The 27359-nt window shown below is 40.5% G+C and overlaps 1 protein-coding gene across 1 annotated transcript in view; it reads right to left on the bottom strand.

The window, feature by feature from the left end:
• Nucleotides 1–2576: 2576 nt before the first annotated feature.
• The window catches only part of ANKH (ANKH inorganic pyrophosphate transport regulator), a 125532-nt gene continuing 100749 nt past the window's right edge, over nt 2577–27359 (bottom strand). Inside the window, exons 7-12 of the mRNA XM_081950258.1 lie at nt 23006–23098; nt 20754–20849; nt 10204–10333; nt 8448–8571; nt 6595–6694; nt 2577–4672 (exon numbers count right to left, since the gene is read on the bottom strand). Coding sequence (XP_081806384.1) covers nt 4556–4672; nt 6595–6694; nt 8448–8571; nt 10204–10333; nt 20754–20849; nt 23006–23098 — 660 coding nt within the window. The 3' untranslated portion in view covers nt 2577–4555. The remainder of the gene's footprint in view (nt 4673–6594; nt 6695–8447; nt 8572–10203; nt 10334–20753; nt 20850–23005; nt 23099–27359) is intronic.

Genomic DNA, 27359 nt, shown 5'->3' with positions numbered 1-27359 from the left:
ATCTGGGTCCTCATTTTACTGACATCTTGAACAGGTGAGGATCAAACTCCCAGCAGTGAGCTGAATTAGCCTGCAACATTGCATTCTAACCACTGCGCCACCACAACTCCATAATGTTCTTCAGCCAGACCTAGAAGTTGTCATATTATTCAAAATGTAGCCAAATGTGTGTGTCTGCTTAACATCACAAATAATTTCTTAGAGATTCTCAGATTGTACAGATTGGTAGGCTGGACTATAGTTGGTGAATTTGTGGATCAAGGCTTTGTACAAATTCAGACTATTCAACCAGTATGGATAGTTGATAATTCTGTATACATTGCAAATATAGGAAGTTGGGTTAATTCAATAAGCCATGAAATAACCATGGCTCAGAATGTTCTGCAATCATGGCCATTCTACATTTATTAATCCTGCCTTTATTTTTATAAGTGACTCAAGGTGGGCAATATACCTTATATCAGGGGTGTCCAAACTTGGGAACTTTAAGACTTGTGGACTTCAACTCCCAGAATTCCCCAGCCAGCTGGCTGGGGAATTCTGGGAGTTGAAGTCCACAAGTCTTAAAGTTCCCAAGTTTGGACACCCCTGCCTTATATACTCCTTCTTCCTATTTCCCACATGAACAACCGTGAGATATGTTGGGCTGAGATAAATGACTGGTCCACGGTCACCCAGCTGGCCTTCATGCCTAAGGTCGGACTTAGAACTCACAATGTCCTGGTTTCTAGGCCCACGCTTTAACAGCTGCTCCAAACTACAGATAATCTTACAACAGTTCATTTAGTGACCATTTGAAGTTGCAACGGCCCTGAAAAAAGGGAGTTACGACCGTTTTTCACACATATGATCATTGCGGCATCCCCATGCTCAAGTGATCAAAATTCAGATGCTTGGCAACTGACTCATACTTATGACATATGTACTGTCCTGGGGTCATATGACCATCTTTTGCGACCTTGTGACAAGCAAAATCAACAGAGAAGCTTGATTCGCTTGCCGTGTTTCTAACTTAACCACAGTGATTCATTTAACTGTGGCAAGGTCATAAAATGGCACAAAACGTACTTAACAGAAATTCTGGGCTCAGTTGTGGTCGTAAGTTGAGAACTAACCGCATTTTAAGACTAATTTCTAACAAATATGTTGTGCTCTGGTGTAGCAGTGGAACATCTTCTAAAGATTACTGTGTTTCCTGCATCATTTACACTGCGCTGCGTGTAGAGGTAGCCTTGGCCCCTTTGGGAAGGCAGTGAAGAGTATTCATTCCCTTTCTTTTCTATGATCTGTTATGGAGGGGTAATATTTTTATTTGTTTTTTTAGCTATGTAGTACAAGTAGTCGCCAACTTACAACAGTTCATTTAGTGATGGTTACAACAGCACTGAAAAAAAGTCACTTATGACAATTTTTCGGGTTTACAGTCTTTGCAGCATCCCCATGATCATGGGATCAAAATTCTGATGCTTGACAACTGATTCATACTTATGACCATTGCGGTTTCCCAAGGTCATATCCTTGTGCAACGTTTTGACAAACAAAACCAATGGGGAAGCTAGATTCATTTAGCAACAGTGTTACTAACTTATCTACTGCAATGATTCACTTAACAACTGTGACAAGTAAAGTCATAAAATGGGGCTAAAACCCAATTAACAGAAATGATGGGCTTAAATGTGGTTGTAAAGCAAAGACTGCCTGTATTTTTATTAGCTCTATTAATAATTGCTTTTATTAGTGCAGTTTGGAGATTATTGTTAACCACTGTTGATTTGGTCCGATACAATTTATATATTAAATAAATAAAATCTCTAGTTAAATAGTAAATCATTTCTGCAGGGAACCCATCTTACAAATGTTTCCCTCATTTAAGTTCAATAGTCATAATGCAGAAAAATGGGAACATTTTGGGTGTGCATAAACAAATAAAAATAATACCGCACATATATTCACATTAACAAAATAAATTTTAAACAAAGAACCTATTGGGTGGAACAGATTTAGCTCTGAAGTTTCAGAAGCTGATCCTAAACTGAATGTATTCACCACTTATTCTTATTTCTGTATGCAGAACACAGTATTGATTTGCAAGATAGGGTGGTGGAAACTAGTACAAGAGTGGTCCGAAAGTTTTGTGGATGGTTCTGGCAGGGCAGAGAGTGGGCCGAATGCAGCTGGTCTGGTACAAGCAGTGGGGCGGCGCACAGGCAGCCCACACTGCTGCAAGTTTTGCAACTTGAGCTGCATGTGCATATGCGCCGGCCTGCTACTCATGCAAGTAAAACTGTGTGTGCGCACCAACCTGCCACTTATGCAAGTCAAGTTGTGTGTGTGCACATCAGCTTGCTACTCAGGCAGCCTGCTTCCCCTCTCCTCCTCAGCCAAACTTGCACGTTGAGCTGGGTGCGCCGGCCATTGTTTGCACAAGTTGTGTATGTGTGCGCACAGGACCGCCATTCACATGGCCCGGGAATTGGGGACCCCTGTAGTACAGACTTGCAGGAGGGAGGGAGTCTTTCCCAAAGACTAGAGGCAGCTCAGTGTGGAATCTTTGATCTATAGGAAGCGAGTCAGAGTTTTGCAGATTGACGCTTTAATCTAGCAAATTTCTGTGTATAGATGAGCTGTAATAATTTTAAAAAGCATCTGGAGTAACTCCCATCATTCTTGGTTCCTTGGGCTTGACAATTAGACAATTTACAAAAAATAATATATATCTTTAGTGTTAAATTTCACCACACAAACAAGCTCTGTTTTGCATTTTTTTTCTTTTTACTGAGCTTTGGGAAAAAAAGACATTGCAACCTAAAATAAATTACATATAATGTACAATATATATATATATATATATGTATATATATTTATACACATTCAGTATGTATATACACACATATATTGATATAGGATTGACGTATTATCTTTAAAGATGTCTTCTGATCAAAACTATCCACTTCCAAAATCTAGAAAACAGCTTTGTGCAAAATTAAATAAAATCATTTCACTGTTTGTAAAGCTTATAGAAAAATATAATTTCTCTAAAGAAACCTTGAAATGTTTCAGTATGTTTTGTTATGTGTTAAGAATGTCATGTGAAGTTACCAGATTAATCATGGGTACCGAGGGTCCCACTTAGCTCCCTTAATAGTGCACAGCTGCATGACAAAAACAGGAAGTTCCCGAGCAATTACGGGTATCACTTTCACTTTCCACATCAATAGCTGGAAGCTGGTGTTGTCCCATGTTAAAGCTGCGCTTGGACTGCACTAACCCATGTTAGCTATATAACTGGCAATCCATGAAAGCCGATGGCCTGGCCAAGGGGAAGCTCTGTAGCGCATCCAAGTCACCAAAGCATAAGGAGTCCGATCAGGTTAATGAGTGACAAATGAAAACACTGTTTCCACTGACGGAGACCCTCTTCCACAGCACTGCAAGATTTCTGTTTGGACCATTTTCCCAATGTAGATTTTGATTTACTTAACACCATTCCATTTTGGCAAGTTCCTCCTAAAGTAATATGGTCCTATCCAAAGTTTTCTAAAGGAAGAAGATATATTATTGTATTCGTTGTACAAGTTATCACATATAGCAGTTTGTACAAATAGCCTTATTTCCCCCCTGTCCCACAAGAGATTACTACTTTGGTTTAAATATTGATGTGCGTCTGTGTGTGTGGCCACATTTCTTTTCAGAGAGACCCCTATTAACAAATGCTTGTCCCTCATCTCAACTACAGTATCCTGCATAGCATCAAATATGAGAACAACACTATCAAATATAAAGTTTTAGATAGGACACCAATATTGTAATAAGGCTTCTGATTTAAAGGTCCACAATTGTTTTTAGAAAACAGTTACAAGGTTAGTGTAATACAGATGGTTCACAGTTGACTACCAAAGGGAAAACTCTCTTTTGTATCATAGTAGATAACAATTAACCTTAAACAGAAGCATTACCCTGTATTTAGTTTTATTCTGTATTTATCAAAGTCTCTTTAAGATATTTCATCTCTCACTCTTTTTTGTCTTAGGATCTTGTTTGGTAGTCTTAGCAGTATACAATATATTACACCGAATAATAATAAGAAAGCCAATCTCAGGGCTCCACCATGATACAGATCAAAGGAGTAAGGTCATGTTTCAGCAAGCAAAATAAAGCTAATGTTCCCCCTCCCCACAAGCCCCAGTTGTATTTTTATATTTCATTAACAATAATAAAAAGAAATGGGGCAGGTATAAGATGATGATGCAGGATGGCAACACAATCCATGAATCCACAGACTTTGGTTGACCAAAGAAAGATAACATCCCAAGAACATAAGTTTCCTCTACTGAATAGCCGCCATGTCTTTTGCTATTGCATGAAATGAGAAAACAGAATCAGTTGGAAGGGGAAGAAGAAAAATAGAGACTGTTCCTTTAAGTTCCTCATCCATGCCAGCATACTTGGTATGCTATGAATTCATTATCTGAAACCTTCAGAAGCAAGGCCTCATTATTAAAAGTAAAGTGTGAGAGAAGTAAACTTCCAGTTTTCCCTGCAGAGTTTTCATTTATTATTCATTGTCCTCTCTCATTTCTACGATGTCCGTCATTTCTTCTGTTGGAGGCATGTCAGTCATTGCTGAGTCTTCACCTTCTGTCGCAGTCTCATTATCATTCCTCTTCTTTTTCTAGGTGGGAAAAAAAACAAGACGTTTATAGAAGATGACCTGCAGGCAAGTTGCTTGCTTGCCTTCCTGCCTGCCTGTGTTCCAGCCATTCATAGATCTCTAGATGGCTTAGATAAACACGCACCTAACAAATAAAATTATAAAGTGCTAAAAATAAATGCCAAATCATTAAAGTTTGGGATTTTATTCTCTTTTTTAAATATTACTATTTAAGAGGATGTCAGCCTCATCTGCAAGGGCAATTTATTACACAGTGATTGCCCTGCCTTAGAAGAAGCAGAATTAGTTGCTAAAGTTGGACATATTCATGGTGAGTTCTACACAAACCATGCTTTTGAGGAGGGCAGGGCAGACTTTATAGGGGATCCTCCAGGTAACTTGGCCATGTACATCTTTATACTAAAGTGAGCAACCTCAATTGGGTTTGGAAAACAAATAGCAATCTGTGTAGATTTTCCAACACAGGGGTGAAATGGTATCACCTAGGACAGAGGTCCCCAATCCCCAAACTGCTACCAGTTCGTGGCCTGTTGGGAACTTGGCCGCACAAGCGATAGGCAAGCATGCAAAGCTTCATTTGTGTATGTGTGGTAACTAGGTTGCGTGTGTGGAACCATCCTCTCTGCCACCATAATAATAATGATGAAATCAATAAGAGGGGTAGTAGAGAGGATAAGAACACTAATAATATTACAGTTCATACAATATGGGTAAATATACTAAGACATAAGACAGTACTGTGGGAATTAGGTGTTTACAGAGTGATGGCATGAGTGGAAAAAACTGCACCCTGTGTCTGGTTGTTTTGGCCTGCAATGGCATCCCAAGGAAAGGAGTTGAAACAGTTTATGTCCAGGATGTGAGGGCAGAATGTGGCAGCTTGAGTAACAATGAGTATATCTTAAAACACCCATATTATATCTTTACTTTGTGAGTTTCACTGGCATCCAATATGCTTATGGGTACAATTCAAGGTGAAGGTTAGTCACATGCGGTCAGGAAATGTGAGGAATTGCCTTCCTCCAACTGTTTCTACCACCCATGTCATCAGGATTGTCAGGAGGAACATGTTCTGGGTTCTGGCGACTTCCTCTCAGCCCTGAGAAACTGGCCCAGCCCAGCCGTTTCTCTCCACCGCTGCTGTTGGCACCTCCATGGCCTGCTCACTGCTCTTGCAGCACAGTTAAATTTAGCATGCTTCACAATGGGGGAAACGGCATCTCCTCTGCCTCCTGGAGTGCATTATGATGTGGACATGGCTGCAGCCGGGTCAGGAGAGTGTCTCAGGACACAGAGCAGGCTGTGTGTCTCCCTGAGCAACCGAGATGCATCCAGCACCAACAAAGGCCAAAGAATCACCTGCGAGACCCGGAGAGTGCCAGAAAATCAGAATCAGAGAGAGAGAGAGAGAGAAAAAGAAAGATGAGAGATAGAGAGAGAGATGAGAGAAAGAGAGGAGAGAAAGAGAGAGAGAGAGATGAGATAGACAGGCAGACAAAGAGATGGGGGAAAGAGACAGACAGACAAAGAGAGGGGGAGAGAGAGAAAGAGATGAGAGAGAGAGAAAGAGATGAGCGAGAGAAAGAGAGAGGTGGGAGAGAAAGAGAGAGAAACAGGTGGCCAAGCTAAGTGCCTGAAGGATCCCATCCTGTCACTGGGAATCCAGGCACTTCAGCGAGCAGCGCCCTGGATTCGTATTAGTGGCCCGTGGGATTTAAAATTATGAATTTAGTGGTCCCTGAGGTCTGAAAGGTTGGTGACCCCTGCTCTACTGTACACAGCAAAAAATTCAGTAACATGCCTATAACAAACAGTCTTCAGTTCAAAAGACCATTTCTGGTCTTCAGAAGTCATCGCCATTACTGTAGGCTGAAGGTACAAGCAGATAAACAAGAAGTCTGTTTCTTGAGAGAATGTCTTACCTGTTTTTGATAGACATAACAAGCTGCTATTGCAACCATAGTTGATTCTCCTACAAAGCCAGCAAGAAGTGATCCTACACCTAGAGTAGCTCCATGGACCCTAAGAATATGAGAAAGAGATACATGCTATTCTCTCATTTCAACAATAAAGATTATTAGAATGATCAAAGTTTGGTTACATTCATTATCTAATGTTCTTTATGTATAATGTTAAAAACTAAAACAATTGCCTTGATATCAGTCCCCAAAATTTCCCCAGGTCCAGTCATTGATGGTAATGTTAAAGTTTGATTACTACCAGCACAATAACATGCAGACAGATTGTTCTGGTTATGAGGCGGGGGTGGGGGGGAATGCAAGGCTGGGGAAACCATGTCCTCATGATGGAAGAGAGGCTCCAAGTGGGAAGGACCTCCTAAAGAGAAGGGGGCCAAAATTATGACTGGTAATATAGACAATGTAAGGGCTGTGGGTGTTATAGGAAAGAATAGGTTATTAGGGAAAAATAAAGCAAAAAATTCAAATATTGAAACAAAAACTGTATGGCCAAAGAATGTGTATATACAACGGAGGACTAGGTAGCAAAAAAGGTCATGTGTTAGTGTCATAAGCAATAATATAGAACTACAGAAGTGCTCTACATAGGTTACGTTCCATTTTGTTCGCAGGTCCAAACAAGTATATGTATATGGTGTGCTGTAAACTGATCTTCCAACTTCTGGGACCTCCTAGGTTAAAGTTGCAGACAGATCTGTTCATATTGATGAAAGTTTGTAACTCAAAAATTCATAAATAGACTAATGTCTGATTACTTATTCCTCCCAGCTGCCATGTAGATGAGAAGTGAAAACGAGTATCGGGTGCTACCCTGTATATATGCCTGATTCTTAGCCTGCCACACAACCTAATCACAAAATCTATGCTTTAGAGTCATCTTCCAACATCTTGCAATAATAGTTTTCCTGACAGAAAGAAAGAGAACTATGCACACTCTTACAATTCTGAAATGTGTATCCTCCATGCAGGAAGATCTCTGCCCCTCCATCATATTACTACTGTATCTGGGTTGGGATTTCCATTTGAAAATTGAACATATATATTCTAAAAATTAGAGTCCTAAAGTCATAATCTAATCAGTCATTTTAGTGTGCCCAAAATGCAGCAAAGTCACACATTTGGGAAATAATGCACAGAAATGAGTTTCTTTATCAAAGCTTGTTGCAGATAAATATATATCAGCCAAAATTAATGCGGGGGAAAATAACTGAGGCAAGCAACCGTTTCAATCAACTTTTAGGGACACTTCATCAACTCTAAACCTCAACTGCAAGTAATTCTATATCCAAACTAAGTCTGTTTGGCCTGCATCTAGACTTAACTACTTCCAATTCTTTGCAAATTCTTTGGAATGTTCCTTATGGCTTTACAAAGCTCCATCCCCATTAAAAATATTAGCTCTGTCCTAGAAGAAATGCAGAGTAGTCTTTCCATTTGCGAAAGCAATTGAGAAAAACAGAAAGGTGGCCCATGCTCACAAAAAGTTTGTCTGCTCCAACAAACAGCTGAAGCAAACCCTGATTTAAATTATCACCACATACACAAAAGCATTTAATGTGGAAAGATATCACTATGGGTATAATTGTTGGCAGAGTTTCCCAATAAATCTTTTCTGAGATGACAGCATTCCTCCCTCCCTTTGTCCTTCCTTTCAACCAATAAGCAATTCTATGCACAGTTGAACTGTGACTCAGCCAAGTAGCAATTGGATGTGGATGGAGAATATTGTGGTTTAATGCAATGGATAGTATGACATCATTGACAAAAATACAAAAGGCTAACAGAGTATAACTTACCCTAAATAAGGCAGCACAATCAAACTGGTGATGAGAACAATGATGCGCAGTACTGAGCTAGGAGCTAGGACAAACGTCTTTTTCAAGGTCATCAACCATCCTGTCAAATGTGCTCTTACTGTGACTAAAGAAGAAGACACAGAAAGAACGATTACTGGTAGCAAAACCTCGGATACATGCTCAACCTCTAAGAGACAATTCTAGTTTCCTCTAGGAAAAAAATGATTGCCTTTCTTTATCAGGTATCACATGAAGGTCTGAACTACATAAGAAAATGAGCATTATTCATGATTAAAGAAGCTGTAAACAAATAAGTAAATAGCTGGAATTACGATACACTATCAGTAGCAAAATCTGATTTCTCCGTTGCTTAAAAAAAAGATTTGCCAATAAAAAAAATCCTTTGGCTAATATACTAAACTAAGATCCTTGTAATATAGTTTGGTGCCCTCTCAAAATAACACATTTCTAGTAAAGGTTTGATCCACCTTCTTCAACTTAAAAGATGGGGTATTAACACAACTGATTCCAGATTTGGTCCTGCTCAGATTAGGGAACATTAAAGGAGTCTGCCCGAAAATTGCATTACTTTTGGCAATTGGGTGCCCCTTGAGCAATGGAATTGTCACTGGCAAATTCTTTCAATCCAGACACACCCTTTGGTTAGCTGTGTAGGTGCTCCTGATATGAATACAGACTTGCTTAGACTGGGGACCTTTATTTTATCTGGAATTAATCTGTACTGCCTCATAGTTTACATTTTAATTTAAAGTAGTTGGAATTATCCTGTATACATGGCATTCAACTATGGATACAGAAGAAAGTATACATGGCTGAATGCGAGAGCAATAATTTGGCTGGGGCAGTTCCATTATCTAATGCCTTATTCTGCCATGATTCTCATTATGTGTTCACACCCACATTAAAATGCTAGTTTTAATATTCAAAATCTCAACCAGAAGTCAATAGTTGAAGATCCTTCCAGAGGTTCTGTACTGTAAATCTTCTCCCAAGTAGAACCAAACAGCTGGGAAACAAGGAAAATACTTTCTTGGTGAGCTAATGGTGAAACATTGTCTTCAGAGGTATGCCTTGTTATGGTGTGTTTTTCATATTCCAGGTGAAGCCTTTTCTTCACTTTACTTTACTTTAAACTGTGATATTAAAATGTCGGCTCTCAATATATTTGAAGATCTTAGTGTGCTTATTTTTGCTTTGTTTTTGTTCCCTTCTGGGTAAACATATTTTTATTTTATTTGCCTTTAATTTTAAGTATGGTCAAATCAGTAATGCCTTGGACTAAAAGGAGATGAGTTTTATTCTTGCCTTATGCATGGAAGCCATCTGGGTGACTGGGTCAATCACTGTCTCAAGTCTAGGAAGGTGATATTAACGAGGCACTTCTGCAAATGTTGCTAAGAAAACTGCAAGAATTTGTGCCCGTTGTATTTTCACAATAATAACTTCCTCTAAAATCCCTGTGCACAGCAAATTAAATAATGTCCTAAGAGTTATGGATGAGTCTTGTTTGGATGTGTGGCTTTGTATGTGTGAAGAGCTTTTCTTTACCCAGAATCGACTGACACATTCTCTAACTGGAAGCTCTGAACAAGTCATAAAGGTTGATTGCACCAACTCGGAGATTTATTTCTACAAGTGTTGCCTTTTGGTGGATTGTTATGCAAAGCAAAAAAAAAAAAAGCTTTGGGTTAATGTAAACAGTCTGTACAATTCATTTCTTCTGTTTTCTACATACCTGGAACGGGAAAGAAGGAGAAGATGCGAAGAGGAATGACACAGAGCTCTGCAAAAGCAAAATCAACTCCAATGATGTCGATCAAGATCTTCTCAGATACATTAGGCGTCCAAAACATTACAAAGCAGAGCTGGAAGAGTTGGAAGATAATAGTTCATGATTAGATATTGTCTCTTAATTAGCTAAATGTGCCATTGGTTTTTAAAATATAGAACTTCAGCTTTCAAAGCACCTCCAACTTACAGTATGTTTAGTGGCTGCTATGATCACTGGAGGTAAGTCATTAGACTTACAAGCTTATTATTTTATTTAAAACAAAATTAATATTTTATTTAAAATAATATTCTTGCTCCATATTGCCAATATTTCCCCTGCTTGAAAAATTCCAGGTTTAACTTCCCTTTGAGAGTCCCGTAACTCCATTTTGCCTGCTGACCTAAACTTCCCTGTTAAAATCTAGTAAATATATACTTTTAAAGCCAGATTAACATTTCCTTGTTATATTTCTGACTTAATAAATATGCTGCTAATGTTCTTCTATTTTAATATCTTTGGTCATTCATTTTCAAGCACAATTGAGAGGTTTGCAGATTTAATCAAAAAAAAAACCCACTTTAAAATGAAATCTTCCAAGACTATCACATTGCACAACCCTACTAAATATGCTTTTAAACTTATACTGTATAAGTACAACCATACATACATTTATAATAATATATGAGTCTTTCTAAAATATTGTACACTTTATACATATATTGTAGCAGTTTATTTACTTTAAATTTTTAGGCTGCCCATCACTGCCTAAATCTGTAACTGTCAGAATCTAATAACCATTTAAAACATCAAATTATAAATTCTCATACTAAAATAGAATTAACTTTATTTTAGAAAGGTTGATTTTCCTCACGTTTTTGGCATATGTTCCTTCACTTTTTAAGCTTAACTTAAAACTTTAAAACTGTAATTTGGTAACTAAAACAGTTTTATAAATTTAGTTAAATTAACTAAAATAAAATTAAGAAAATTGCCTTTGTCTTTTGGAAGTTAAATATATTTCCTTTTCTAACTTAACGTGCGAATGAATCTAGTTTCTAATGACTGAAAATGAAGAAACTGTTGTTCATCTAATTCAACTTAGATAGCACACTGTGGGTTGAAGGGTTACTTCTTTGTTAAAAAATAACAAAAAAATTGCAATAGGAATATTTCAGACAAAATTATTCATTATTTGTTGATCAAGATCTCAGGGTGAATTATTAAAAATTAATTAGACTGAAGTTAGCCGTAATCCACAGAGTTCTTTGATTTAAAGGTTTTATTTATAGTTCACAGATTCAGAGATTTGTTTTAAGGATCTGACTAATTCTGGATCTGAGCCACTCTATTGAGAAAATATTTGGAGGGACTTTTAGCCAAACCAATCCGAAAATATTTTAAGATAGAATATATATAGTATATCATTTCATTTAATTAGGCTACAGCTCTTCTCATGTGAAGAAATGTATGTGGCGGTGTTCACACATCTATGTCAATATGGCATGTATTAATTCTTTCAGCAGAAAAAAATAAACTAGTGCTAAGAAATGAACAAGTAACTTTTTTAAAAAATGCACCTTCATCTTACACAAAGAATACAACATATGCAACCAGGACTGCTTCAACTTGATGAGAGAGGCCTAAGCACAGAACAAACTGTTCGGCATATAAATCTGTTATGTCAACTTGTACACATCCATCTCATAAATCATTCCAATGTCCAGCAGATACTCTCTCATTACCTAATGCAGTTTCTTCCATCTGTTTCTCTCTACAGAGAAAAAACAGAGGCTTCTGTCTGATCATATCAAGTCAGCCTATTCTCTTGTCTACCTCAGTAGCTTCTGATCAATCGCTCTTTAAAGCTTCAGACTTTTCCAACTATCTGCACATAGGAGACTTTTCCTACTATGTGCAAACACTTAGGACCCCATAGTACATGCACTATGGTGATAGTCAATTTCAACATACATATCCCTCCCCCCCCGCACAAAAAATTTGTATGTTTCAAAAGGGAAGTGACTACTGCTGCAGCTTGCACAGCTGACAGGAAAAGCTTATGCTCCTCTGAAGCTGATGAGGTTGACTGAAGGACACCTCTGTCTTCTGGCTACTTATGACCCTCCATGACATATGTCACTGCCTAATTAGTTTTCTTTCCAGATGAAAATTTGACCTTTATTCCAATAAGGGAAAGAAGCTCACTAGTGAAACTGCATCACTTCCCATGACTTTAGACTGGATAACCTGGCCTTTCAGCCCACCAATGATTATGTGATCAGAAATCAGAAGCTTGGCAACTGGTTCATACTTATGACGGTTGCTGTGTCCCAAGGTCATGTGATCAACTTTTGCAACCTTCTGACAAGCAAAGTCAATGAGGAAGCGAGATTCACTTCATAACCAGGTTATTAACTTATCAATGCAGTGATTCACTTAATAACTGTTGTGGTCCAGCAGTGACCGGCTGAGTTGTTGGTGGACTCTGACAGCTCAGACCATTATGGAACTGCTTTGGAGGATGAGGAAGACTCTGGAGGGTGTTTGGAGTCAAAGCAGGAAATAGAGAAGCCTGTTGGCCACCAGGTGGCATCTGAATCAGGGAACAATGAGGAGGAACAGAGGGAGGTTGTCCCTGATGTGCACAGACATCGAATTGATAGGAGACAGGAACAGCTGTGGAGAAGACATCATAGAAGGAAGTAGGGACAGCTGGTTAAGGGTGTGGCCCCTCCCAAAGTTTATAAGTGGAGTGAAGGGAGGGGAATCTTTGCAGGAGACAACAGTCTATATTCAAGCTGTTGCGAAAGCCTTCTGTAAGTGTTATCTTGTGTTTGTGAAGAGAACTTTCTAGGCTCCCAGCCAAGGGGTGGCTTTATCTATGTAATTAATCATGGCAGACAGCCAAGCCTGGGTCTGCATATTCATTGGAATCACGGGACAGAACAATAACTGTGGAAAGGAAGGTCATAAAATGGGGCAAAACTCACTTAACAACATAAATTTTGGGCTCAATTGTGGTTGTGAGTCGAGGACTACCTGTACATTTAGAATTTATTTGGAAATTTTACTTTTTAAGATACAACTGCTACCAAAGTAGTTTACAAATGTCATTTACATTTCTCTGTACATGAAAACTACAGAGAAAAATCTGATCTACCCCCCTGCTGTCCCCCTGCACATGTGCAGGTCCCCCCTTCCTCCTGAAGCCTGGGTGGGGCAAAAACGGCCTCCCACGGCACCCCAGAAACCGAAAACAGACTGTTTCTGGCCTTCCAGTAGGTCTGGTAGGCCCGTTTTTTGCCCTCCCCAGGCTTCTGACACTTTTCCGAGGCCTGGGGATGCCGAAAACAGCCTCCTCCCGGGAAGTGGCCCATTTCCGAACTTCTGGTAGGCCTGTTTTTTGCCCTTCCCCAAAGCTTTGGAGGCTTTCCTGAAGCCTGGGGAGGGCAAAAACAGCCTCCCTTGGCAGCCCTCCGGAAGCCAGAAATGGATCGTTTCTGAACTTCTGGTAAGCTGTTTTTCACCCTCTCCAGGCTCCAGAGGCTTTCCTGAAGCCTGGGGAGGGTGAAAACAGCCTCCCCCAGCCCTCTGAAGGCTCTTTGAAGGCCAAAAATGCAGCTGACCTAGGGCAATGGCTCACATGCCCTCAAAGACACGCATGCAATACGTTCACCATCACGGCCATAGATCGAGCAGGAAAGCCTAGACGAGGACACCTTGGAAATTTTGGGGCAGGGGGGAGGGAAGAGTCACATTCTGTATAGGGAGGACTCTGTTGTAACTTTCAATGGTTGCTAAGTGACCAGTCATAAGTTGAGAACTACTTTTAGAGAGAGAAGAATATGTCCCAAAAATAGAAAGACCATTATAATGGGGGAGTAATATGCTAAACAATCTCTTTTTTTCTTAAAAGTACACCTGAAAGATGCTGAGAACTATCCAAGCTGTTTGATTACTAGTCCAAAAAATGGATTAAGAACCTGTTTGACTAGAATGTAGGCACTGTATGTTTATTATAAGGGTAAAACCCAGACTTCTCCTAGTCTAATAATATAAAGTACTTTGCTGTTAAAATATTGACAGTAGCATTTTATTTAGTTCACCAAACTTCCCAAGAAAGCTCAGGCATTTCACAAATATTGATAAAGAAGATTATTGATAACTCTGGGTTGAAATGAGGGGTCCTTGATGCTCTGTAGGAGAACAAAATGACTAAACTCCCCAAAACACCTCCCCATTAGCAATCAACACCCAGGTGAGCATAGATTAATCAAGGAACTGCCAAACAAGCTAATAATAAACAGCTGAACCAAAGATCCTCCAAGGCCACTCCCACCAACACTGACAGGACAAACTACTAGAATATAAATTGAGAGCAAATCCTACTCTCTTACCAGCACTCATGTTACCTAGTTTGGGTAATGGAATGTCTGCAAGGAAACAACCAAGCCCAGAAACTACTAAAGACCTATCATTCCACATATTGTTCAGGATTTATTTATCAAATTTATACAGCTGCCCATCTCATAAATGTGACTCCAGGTGGTGTGCAGTAAAACCAACAATGAAAAAGTCTTAAATAAATATTAAAACAGGAATCATTAATCAGTAATAATATTTAGTAGAAGTCAACACATTTGTATGTGTCTTATTCAAGGTTTTCATACACAAGCATTTTAATTTATGAACATAAAGACTTAAGGCGGATAATGAACAGCTGGGAGACTCAAGGATAAATAAAGGACCTGTCTAATTAAGAAGATTAATGAGATTTTTGATTAAGAATAAGCACTAACGCACAATGAATATCTATTTTTAGAAGCCAATCCCCAATATATAGGCAACCACACTTGCTGAAAAGGAAAGAAAAGGTAATGAGAAGTGTTAGATCGGGTAATGGAAAGGCACACTCAGGCTTAGGCAATAACAGCTCTTTATTGTAACAGAACAAGTATGTACAATCCGGTGAAGGTTCAGTCTGACAGCAGCCCTTTTATAGGGAGCTGTCAGACCCTTCGAACAATGAGATTGAATCTCTGTTCCCGCCGGAACAGAGGACCTTGGTGGAAACTATTATAACAATTGCTAATATCTAATACCCCTCCCTTCTCAGATGGAATCAACCAACTGGTGACATAGTCACGCAGGTAGGTGGGCTTTTTGGTAGCTCTGCCAGACCTGTGCAGTTCAGTTGGAGGATATTGTTTGGACAGGTCGGATGGACCTATTGGCCCTGTAGCTTTGCCTGGTGGAGGCTCCTGGAATCTTTCATAGGCCGTGGCTGGAGCTTCTAGAGCCGGTTCGCTCAGACCTTGCTTTGGGCCTGCAACATAAGTAGATAAGTATCTGGTGTCTTCGGGTTTGAAGGAGTGACTTCGTGCTACTTTTGGGTAGGGCTTTGGCTAACTCGTGCAGGACTTAGCTCTGGCTGACAAAGAGTGGAGTTGGAGAGGCGGCCACGGAGTTGGTCAACGTACCTTCTCAAATTCTGACCATCCTCGAGCTCTACGAGATAAGAGCGAGACCCGGTGATGCCTATCACTGTGGCAGGAATCCACAGAGTTCCACCGGCATAATTGTGGGCGTAAACTGAATCCCCTGCGCTACAATCCCAAATTTTGCTTGTTGAGTCTGGGGGTGATGCGGCAGAATAGTTTGGGTGTAGCCGGTCTAAGTGGCACCTTAACTGGCGACCCATGAGAAGCTTGGAGGGGCTTCTCCCCATAGTAGCACTTGGCGTGATGTGTTGAATTAGAAGATAATGATCATCCAGTGTTTGCCAATCTCCCGGGCCCATCCTGGATAGGGCCTCTTTTGCGGATCTCACCATTCTCTCCGCCTGACCATTGGAGGCCGGAGTAGGTCTTGAATTGCATGGCCGTGAATTGGGGCCCATTGTCAGAGACCAGGACATCGGGCAGGCCGTGTGTGGAGAAAAGTCTCTGTAGTACCTTGATACCGCTTCTGCCGTAGTGGAGGTCATGAGGACTACCTCTAGCAATTTCGAGTAGGCATCCACAACTACTAAGAATGTCTGGCCATGAACTGGGCCAGCAAAATCTATGTGCACCCTAGACCATGGTGCTTGAGGTCACTCCCATTCCTTAGCGGGCGCCTCTGGGGGAGCTGGTCTAGACTCCTGGCATAATGTGCAGATAGCCACCCATTCTTCAATCTCCCTGTCCTTGTTAGGCCACCACACGTAACTCCTAGCCAAAGACTTCATCCTGACAATTCCAGGATGCCCTACGTGTAAAGCCTCTAACACTGCAATGCACAGTTTGGGTGGAACAATGACCTGGTCCCCCCACAGCAAACAGCCATTAATAACAGACAATTCATCTCTTTTACAATAATACATTTTGAAATCAGACCCAACAGGCCCCTTGGGCCACCCCCCCCCCCCACATCCAGTTCAAAACTTGTTTGATTGTGGAGTCTCTTGCAGAGTGGCGGGCAACGTCACTAGACGAGACGAGACCAGTGTCTAAACAGTCAATAAGAAGGACTGGTGTCTCGGGGGTAGGGCCCGCAAGTAGTTCTGGCAGCGGGCAGTGACTCAAAGTGTCGGCATGCCCCAAGGTTGAGCCTGGTCGATGGACGAGGCGATAGGTGTAGGCCGCGAGGAAAATAGTCCATCTGGTCATTCGCGACGACAATGACACAGGTCCCGAGCCAGCAATCCCAGTAGTGGTTTGTGGTCTCTGATGAGTTTGAAATCACAGCCGTAGAGGTACTCATGGAACCTTTTTACACTAGCCACTGCAGCCAAAGCCTCACGGTCCAGCTGGCTGTAGTTCCACTCGGCAGCGGACAAGGTCCTTGAGTAATAAGCAATGGGTGCCTTGGTTCCATTGGGCATGCGGTGGCTGAGGACGGCTCCGACGCCAAACGAGGAAGCGTCGCAAGTTAAAACAAGTGGCAGGGTCTGGCTGTACTGAACCAGGAACGTGTCTGCTGACAGTAGTCTTTTTACCACGGCAAATGCGGCAACTTCGGCTCTGCCCCAGGACCACTTTGCGTTCTTTGCCAGGAGACGATGTAAGGGCTCAGCAACGGTAGCCTTCTGTCTAAGGAAGACGCTGTAGAAATTAAGGAACCCAAGGAATGCCTGCATTGCGAGGTGTAGGAGTGTCCTAGATTGCTTTAATTTTTTTAGTGGTCGGGTGAATCCCAGAGCTGTCAATGAGGTACCCTAGGAATTCAACCCTTGGCATGTTAATTTGGCATTTTTCTTTTTTGAGATGGAGGCCTTTGTCTCTAATTCTGGTCAAAACAGTTCTTAAACATTTGAAAAGTTGCACATTTGCAGCCGATACCAAGATGTCATCAAAATAGGGGATGACTCCTGGAATCCCCTGCAAAAGCCATTCCATGACGCTTTGGAATAGTCCAGGGGTGATACTAATTCCAAATTACAGGCGGTGACATTTGAATGCACCCCTGTCACAATGGTTTGGGCCTCCGTCATAGCACCATCTACAGGCAATTGTTGGTATGCCTGCGCCATGTCTAATTTAGCGAATACTTTGCTGGGGCCTAAGGAATGTAATAAATGCTGTACAATGGATACAGGATACGCACTTTGTTGTAACGCTTTATTGATTGTGCACTTGTAGTCCACGTAGATGCTGACAGACCCATCAGATTTGACAGGTGCCACTATAGGGGTCTCCCAGCATGCGTGATCAACTAGCTCTAGGATTCCCTGGCCTATGAGCTTGTCAATTTCCAGATCAATTTTAGGGTGGAGAGCGAAAGGTATTCTCCTGGGTTTTAGCCTAATGGGGGCTATGTTGGGGTCCAAATTAAAAGAGATTGGAGTCCCCACATACTTACCTAGACTGGTGCTGAAGACATCCTCGAACTCCTTAAAGAATTCTTCAGCGAATCCATCTTTCAGGGCGTTGTTACTGGTCACTTCTAGGCCCAGAGCTTCGAACCAGTCAAGCCCCAGGAGGCTCTGCAGGTCACCGCTGACCACCATCACTGGGAGCTAGCTGTTGAAGTTTTTGAATTGCACCCGGAAGGCGCCCTGGGCCACGATGGGGACTCGGTTGCCCTGGTAATCGTGAAGGCGGATGTCAGGGGCACGTAGATGCTGCTTCTTCAGGCTAGGGATAGCCTGCTTGAGTGTAGACCACAGCATGATGGTCAGTGATGACCCCGTGTCGATCTCCATCTCGCATGGAGAGCCCTTGATGAGGACTGTGACCTTCAGTGCTCACTTCTGCAAACCTTGGCGATGTGCCCCTGTCGCTCGCAACGCTGGCATATGGCATCACGGAAATGGCAAAACGATCTGGCATGGTCTCCTCTGCAGCTTGCGCAAAGTGGGTTTGAATTTGCATGGCAGCTTGGTGCGGCTACTGCACATGCGGCAGCTGTCATCTTTGTTTTCTGAGCTCTTGGCCTCTGCAGCCTCGCGATATACGAGTGCGCTCTTTCACGCGTCTTGTGGAGTGCTTTGGCGCTGCAGGGTTTCTGTAGACTTAATGGCCAATTCGGATGCCCTGGCTTCATCCAAGGCAATTTGTAGAGTGAGATTAGATTTGGCAAGTAATCTCCTCTCTAAATTAATGTACTGCACACCGCATATGATGCGGTCTAGTATGAGTTCGTCCAGTTCGCTGAACTCGCAGTACCCTGCGGTTTTTCTTAGCGCCGCAACATACTTGTTGATCAATTCGCCTTCCTTCTGATTGCGAATATTAAATTCGTGCCAGCGGACGTGCTTAGACAGCTTGGGAGCATAGTGTGTCCTCAGCGTCTGTTGGAGCACTGACCAAGCGACCAATTGGAGCGGCGTTGGCTCTGATAGGTCTTTGGCTGTTTCAAACACTTCCCGTCCACAGCAAGCCAGGAACATGTTTTTCTTGCAGCCTTCAAAAAGGCCCATGAGGTCGTTGGCTTCGAGGAAGCATTCGAACCTCAGCAAATACAATTCCCAGTGCTTGCTGACTGGATCGTATGGAGTCGGTGGGGCGTGCATGGCCATTTTGTGTTCTGAGGGTGTTTTGAGTTTGCCACTCAAAAATGGCTGCTCCAAGCCGCGCTATGCTCTTTTTGTTTCACCTAGTTGCCTTCCAATCCCACCTTCGTCACCAGTGTTAGATTGGATAATAGAAAGGCACACTCAGGCTTAGGCAACAACAGCTCTTTATTGTAACAGAACAAGCATGTACAATCCAGCGAAGGTACAGTCTGACAGCAGCCCTTTTATAGGGAGCTGTCAGACCCTTCGACCAATTAGATTGAATCTCTGTTCCCATCGGAACAGAGGATCTTGGTGGAAACTATTATAACAGTTGCTAATATCTAACAAGAAGATTAGTGATGGAGTTCAACTGATAACTTTTTCATAAAAGGTTTGAATGTTATTGTTGTGCCGTCTTATGCTATAATATAACAATGATAGTCTAAAATAGCAAGTATTTATTAGCAAGAATACTACATAACTATGAAGTTCCTTTTCACTTTTTTATTTACTCAAGAGGGCTACATTGCAATTCCTGTTTGTAAGATTTCAGAGACCAATATTAAGTCCATTTAAATTCTTTAAAGTTAAATTACTGAGATATAGCAATGTGCACATTATATTCCAAGATGGTTACAGGTCTCTTTTATTCAGATTCCGTTTGCTTTTGTCTGATATTTATTTATTTTTTCTCAGTAAAATTGCCTTGTGACTGATTTGAAGGAGAAAAGACAAATTCAGAAGGATTTTAACACCAAATTCCCAATGTTTACACCTGTAATTTAAAAATACTATTCCAAGGAACAACATCCTAAGAAAGCACCTGCTTTGCAAACAAGGACAATTCCTAGCATCTCCAAGTCAGGATGGAAAAAATCCTCGTGTTTTGCTAATCAACACACACAATAATAAACTCAGATTCCCTCTCCTCTCGCTGCTCTTTTGTTTTCTTTTGTATTTTGCATTTTATATTACTTTATAACCTAATAAAAAATTTTTGTGGTGAAAAATAATAAACTCAGATAGCTTGACTTTGAATAAACCTCTGGCTATATGTCTTTCAAATTTACAGAAAAGGATGAATAATTCATTTTGTAATCAGTTCTTGGAAATCTGAATGCTGAATGTGGCAATCGAAAGAGTGTCTAAAATGCAGAACCACAGCAGTAGTGGCCAAAATGTAGGGAGTGCAATCAAACAAATATTTGTTGCTGACCTATTCAGTAACCGCAAGAGGACAGATCCTACATGTACTTATGCTCCAAAATGTAGTGTTTACTGCCAATGGAGATACTGACAATGGTTCTGGGAAAATGGTTATAGAATTTCCAGCCAGGAAGATCATCAGCCAGTCTCCAGATAATTCTTCTAGTATTCTTCTAGTAGTTCTGGAAGATTAGGATAAAATGTTGCATACCTAACAGAGGCGGAGTAGTGGATAGATAACTATGTATATCCTGGTAAAGAATGTGGAAGGAGAGTGGTTTAAATGGGGTTAATTTTAAAAGCAGTAATAAGACAGTTGATTTCTTACCGTTAAAGAGAGGGCCATGCAGACAAAAGTGAACTTTTTGATGTGGGTTCCTGTGACAGTACTGCTGGAATTCACCATTTTATTGCTGGGATTGTTCTAAGGTGAAAGGGAGAAAAATCAGAGCCTTAGTAGAGCAAATGTACCGTATTCTTCGGACTATAAGATGCACCTCCCCCCCCAAAAAAGAGGGTGAAAATCTGGGTGCATCTTATACACTGAATAAAGCATTTTTGGCCTGGCGAAATCCTGCCCCCTTTGCAAAAATGGCCATGGAGAGGGTTTGGGAGGCTTGCAAAGTGCTCCTGGGGGCTGGGGAGGGCAAAAACGAGTAAAACATTTTTGGCCACCCAGCCCCTAGGAGCATTCTACAAACCTCCCAAAGCTCTGCATGCCCCCCTTTTTTACAAAAAAGAGAGGCGTTCAGAGGGTTTGGGAGGTCTGCAGAGTAAAAAAAAAAAACCTCTTCAAAATCATGGCGCGTCTTATACTCCGGTGCGACTTATAGTCCGAAAAATATGGTATTTTATGTTCAGGGGCAAATCAACAGATTTTGTCAACCTAATCTCTACTTATGCATTCCTTAAATGAATTTAAAACTTTAGAAAGTAAATTCTTTACTGGCAAGAATACAATGAGAGTGTGTCCAAGAAAATAGGCTTTGCTTCTAGAAGTAACGCCATAGTTTTACTACCCATACTGCTGCTCTTGCATGATGAAGAAGCCAAAAAAAAAAAAAGTTGGCTGTAATTTTGCTTACTGCAGATTGCAGCCACAAACTCGTAAAGCTGCTTTCTATAGATCCACATCATTTCTTTCTAATCAGAATCAAAACGAACAGCATCCCACAGGTTTACAGAAGTGCATTTGCAGTATTTCATAATTAGGATCCTATATATAGACAGGCCTCTGAATCTGAGCTGGATCTCTTCCATTCAATAAATTAAAGCTTTTCACATATCCACAGAGCAGTACCTTCGAACATATTGCAGCATAAGTGATAACACTGACTTAGTGGGACTTTTCTTTGTTGATTGGTTACTGCCATTGAATGTAACTTCTAAATCGAATACATATAAGAAATGGGAGGTTGTTTTTCAATGCCAGTCACTGTTGTATAAATTGGTTAGGGATCATTAAACCTTCTCTGTTTTTCCATCTTATCTCCAATTTCCTACACTTTAATGGAAATTTATCCAAACCCAGCCCTGCAGTTTGATGCAGCAAGATGCTATTGCAGATGCTGAACACACAATATAGTAAGCTCTTATTTATTTATTATGGTAGGGGTGTCTGCCTTATTATAATGTGCCTACTGAATTTTCAGGCAAAAGTTTCCAGATTCCTAGAGATCTATTAAGTCCAATCTGATCTATATAACAGTAGTTGTTTTCATAGAGAAATATCCTCTCATCTCTCCCCGAAGATCTAAATCACTGAACTCTGATTTATCCTACCTCTAATTAGCAATAAAAGAAACCCAAAGACAATGAAGGTCTGAACATCTGGTTTGTATTCACTCTAATGATTTGTACACATACTAAGTGACTTGATGTTCTGTTCTGCACAAAGAAATTCCAGATATCACTATGCAAATGTTAAAAAAAGCAACCATCTCTCTCTCCCTGAACCCACCCTCTATCTAGCTAGACAGATGGAGCTTCTCAAACAGAAGCAGCTCCATCCTAGAACAGAAGAAGTGTTCATCCCAAAACAGTTGAAGCAGTGATGTCATTCTTAAAGGGAGCTATCAATAAAAGGAAGCTGAGGGACATTTGTATACCCATCTTTGTGCATCATTTTCTTAGTTTATTAGTTGTAAGTCAGAGACTCAAGGGAAAAAACTACCCTCAATTGCTCTTTTATAGTACAGTGTAAGAGAAAGTTTGTTGCCCAGCACAGAGGCTCATTTTATGTTCCATTTTATCCTTGTGCTCCATCCTTTGTTGACACATAGAGACACAACAGAGAAACAATTACCTTAAGCAAACAATTTCTTAAGCAAACAAAGGATTAACCTTTGGGCATGGAGGTCATTGTTCCAATCACTTTGTAAGGAATAAAAGAGGTGGAGCTTTTGAGCAGGATGGAGCAAGATCCATGTATATGTGACAGTATCAGGAAAAGCAATCAGACTGACAGAAACTAGTTTGCTCCCTATTTTTTTTTTCAAATTCACTCCTCACAAAGCCTATTTCAAACTGCATTTGAAAGGAAAACTAAGGATTTGCTCTCAACACAGAAAACAAGCTCACCTTGTCAAAAGCAGGGTAAACAGCTCGGATCTCTGTCAACCAGCCATATGGCATATGTCCCACTGGATACGTAGCTGTCAAAATTGCAACTGCCTAAAGTGTGAAGGAAAGACAGAAGATTACAGATCAAATCTTCAGAGGCAACCTGCTTTTTACCTAATATTCAAATACTTCTATTACTGTGAGACCATAAGTATTTTAAGACTGCCAAGCATGCACCTGCTTCATGACCACAATAGATGCAAACAACTGGCACTAAGTAAATGAATACCTGGATTAACATATTATATTAAGTCATAATATTACTTTCATGTTGGCTTAATATGTGTCAATCCCATAATTAGAGGATTTATGGTTTAGTACAATATCACTTGTTTAATAAAAAGCAGTTAAAGCAGACCACAGCATCGTGTAATACATTGATGGTGAATCTTTTTTGGCTTGCATGTCATAAGCGGGGCGAGCGCAGAGGGGTCGTGCGTGGGCATGCCGCACCCATAATGCAATATGTGACACCCCCCAGCGGGTAGGCGTGCATGACAGGCACTCTCCCCATTTTTTGCATGCTTTTTTACCCTCCCCAGAAGCTCTATAGGCCCTCCGGAGGCTTCAGGAGTGTCCTCCGGAGCTTCTGGGGGGCTAAAAACAACCCGACGACCAACCCGGAAGTGACTTCCGGTTTGCTTGTAGGGTCATTTTTTGCCCTCCGGAGGCTTCAGGGAAGCTCCTAAAGCCCATGGAGGGCCTCTGGGGTGGGCTGTTTTTGCCCTCCCCAGACTCCTATAAAGCCTTTGGAGCCTGGGGAGGGCGAAAAATGGCTTTAAAAAAGGCTGAACTCAGCTGACAGGGCAACGCCTTGCGTTCCCTGACAAATGGCTCCGCGTGCCACCTGTGGCACGAGTGCCATAAGTTCGCCATCCCGGGTATAGTATATGAACTCAGTTTATTGATTTGGAGCTGCAGAAAAATTCTAAGTTGCAACAATTCTAACTCAACTGCTTCAAAATATATATACTTTGTCAGCTTCATTCTGCATTTTCCCACATCAAGTAGATCTTTTTGATTTGATGACCATTCTCTAGTGAAATGTGGCAGAATTGTTAATGGAGAGTTACTGTTCAAAATTGTGGTAAAAATAAACCAAACTCTGATTTATGGAGTGTTTTGTTTCTACGAGAGTTTAGTCTATTTGTGATACACTAGCATATGATTAACTAAAAATGGCAACGGGAACCTCTGAACTTCTCACAGCTATCCTGGAACATGAGAGAACACAAAATTGAAACTCATTACTAAACTTAATTTTAATTAAATCTAATTATTTTCCCTTAAGCCCCTCTTGATAGTTTCTTGGAACATGGCTACTAAACATGAGTAAAAGATGGGGGTACATTCAGCTCATTCCATGCATTTGGTCCATATACCTGCCTGCTTTTGACATCTTTTTGTGGTGCTATTCCAATGCAATGCAAGTCTCCCTCCCCCCACCCAATTTTGTAATCTTGTATTTTCATGGAATTTCTCAAAACATATACCACAAAAACATGTTAATCTGCACCTGTACAACGAAAGATCCAACTGAGATCTGGAAAGCAGGGGCTGAACTGAATAAAACACTGAGAATGTTGTAATCAGTAATGAAAAGATATTCAGTGATTGGACAATATTTATATATCTTACCTAACGATACTGTCTATGGAATTATGTTTTGGAAATCATGACTAGAAACACAAGCAAATATGGCTGCATTGTAATTATATCTAAACTACATCAATCTAGAAATTTTAGTAGTAAAGGAGCATGAACACAATTACTAGGATCGACTCAAGATTCTTTAAACAAAGTGGACAGGCCTTTTGGTTTAAGCATCAAGAACCCATATCTTGTGCAGTCAGAAACTTGAATAGTTTTTTTCTTAATCACATTTAAACTGTTTTGAAAAAAACATCCTCTATTGTCCATTCCAGGGTGGAAGTTCAAAACCTTATTCTTCCATTTTAAATTCACTGGGCAAATTTTATCTCAAGTGTATTCATCTCTTCAGTTTTGTTCTAAGGGAAATTACTTAAGAAAACAATAACAATATAATCTTATGCCTTAGAAATAAATTCTAAGGCAAGCTTGCCAATTAAAATATTCTATGCAAAGTAGCACCACACGTCTCTAGGAAGCACATTCAGGAGTGTAAATAAATATTGTGATACACAGCATGGTTATTTAGGCAATTACAATGTTGCGTTTGAAAAAGGGAAATGGATTTCACAGAATTGCAAAGAACAGTTTAGGCCATCAAGTTGAACTCTCTGCTCAGTACAGGAATATAAACTAAAAAAATATCTCATAGCTGTCAACTCTGCTTGAATACAGCCAGTGAAGAGGTCCATTGCCTTCCTGGCTAAACAAGTGCACACTCAAATTGCTTTTTGCGATTATGAATAGGAGCTTTTTCTGATATTCAATCATAATTCATGGGACCTAAATGTACTCTGAATTAATAGATCATTTTATTTTTTCAAATATTTGAAAGGTGTTTTGCATGTAAGAGAGAAGTAATATATGAGCCAGCAACATATGCCTCATAGTCTAGCTGTGGTTAGAAATTCAGAAGTATTAAAACTGAACTGGGCCCAAAACACCCATCAAGTAAATCCAGCAGCATTTATAAGCTGAGAATTGCAGTACACTCTGCTTGTGTGCCAGGATTTTCCAAACTGTTAGCACTACCAGTGCTTTCTCTTTTAGCAACGATGTTTTCAGAAACAGAAAGCATCAGAACACATGAACAATAGACACCAATGAAGTCAGTTATCAGCTGACAAGATGAGACACATTTCAACAAGAGAATGTTGAAAGGCATTCTTTGCCTTCACAACGGAAAATATGTCCAAATGGGTGGTTTAAAATACTACACAACTTGTACTCAGTATAAATTAATTGTTCAATTAAGTACATGCTGAATATCTTAATTCTAGATTTTACTTCTTTACATTACTTTGATAAACAAGTATATTAGATAAAACCTCAAAGGTCTTCATTTCCATGAAACAGAATTATATTAAATACCATGCTAGAATAAAGGTTGTACATTTATACTGATCCTATAAATGTGTGTGACTTCATAGTGGGGCAGAATTCTAAGTATCTGATCAGGTACCATATTTGCAATAGTGGAAAATATCTGTAGCTCGGGTATAGGTTGAGAATGAAGGTTTGTTCTCCAAGAGGGTGGGGTTGGTTTCGGAATGCTTCATTAGAAGACTAGATAACATCTTCAGTGGAGTTTAGGGGATGTCAGTGTTCTTCTGTTTATAACAGCTTCAGGTATGGGTGTGTCAAATGACAGTCTTGTGATGGGTCAGGTGTGAGTCATCCGTGAGGGTTTCGTGATGGGGAGGTTACATCAGGTGAGGGTCATTTGGAGGTAAACTGCTGGTGGGGGAAGGGGGGCAGTTCCACTCATAGGAAACAGTCTCAGAATTTGGCAGCTAAGGAAACAAGGTTGATTTATAACTCACAGACTGGAAATATAAGTATTGTACTTTCCCCCCAGTGTGTGATATATACAGATTTGTCCTGTTAAAGCTAGTTACCATTAGAGGAAAAGTTCATTTTACTTAACGGAGCATATTTTACATACCAAGACCAGAAGCCATCTGGTTAAATATGTTCAAGCTGTCATTTCCATATTTTTTGGAGTATAAGACACAGCTCTTTCCCTCAAAAAAGAGGGTGAAAATCTGGGTGCGTCTTATACACTGAATACATTTTTGGGTCTCCTGAAACCCCGCCCCCTTTGCAAAAATGACCGTTCATGGCCTTTAGGAGGCTTCCAGAGTGCTGCTGTGGGCTGGGGATGGGGATGGCAAAAATGAGCAAAAAAGGGCTGGTTTTTTGCTTTTTTTGCCCCCCCCCCAGCCCCAAGAGCACTCTACAAGCCTCCTAAAGGCTATTAATGCCCTTTGGGGGGGGATGGCCCATTTTTGTAAAAAAAATGAGCCATTTTTGGGAGGTCTGCAGAGTGCAAAACCTTTAAAAAATTTTTTTGCCTCTTTAAAATCTTGGTGCATCTTATACTTCAGTGTGTCTTATACTCTGAAAAATACGGCAATTTGTACAGTAGACATGATTACAACTATTCGTCTTCTCTTAGATGTTGTTCCTTAATCTGCAGGATACGTGTTGCAACTAAGATAAGGTTCTTTAAAAGCAGTTATTCTCTACAGGTAGTCGTCTAATTACAACAGCAATAGAGAGTGGGATTTCTGACAGTAAGTGATATGGCCATAAAGCATGATGTCACAAGACTGCACTTTTAGGAATGACAACCTCGCTCCCCACTGCTGTTTTTAAATGA

This window comes from Natrix helvetica (assembly GCF_964273705.1).
Source record: "Natrix helvetica genome assembly, chromosome: 4".
NCBI classification, from domain to species: Eukaryota; Metazoa; Chordata; class Lepidosauria; order Squamata; family Natricidae; genus Natrix; species Natrix helvetica.
Note: the sequence above shows the minus strand (reverse complement) of the source record. Positions and strands in the feature narration are given on the sequence as shown.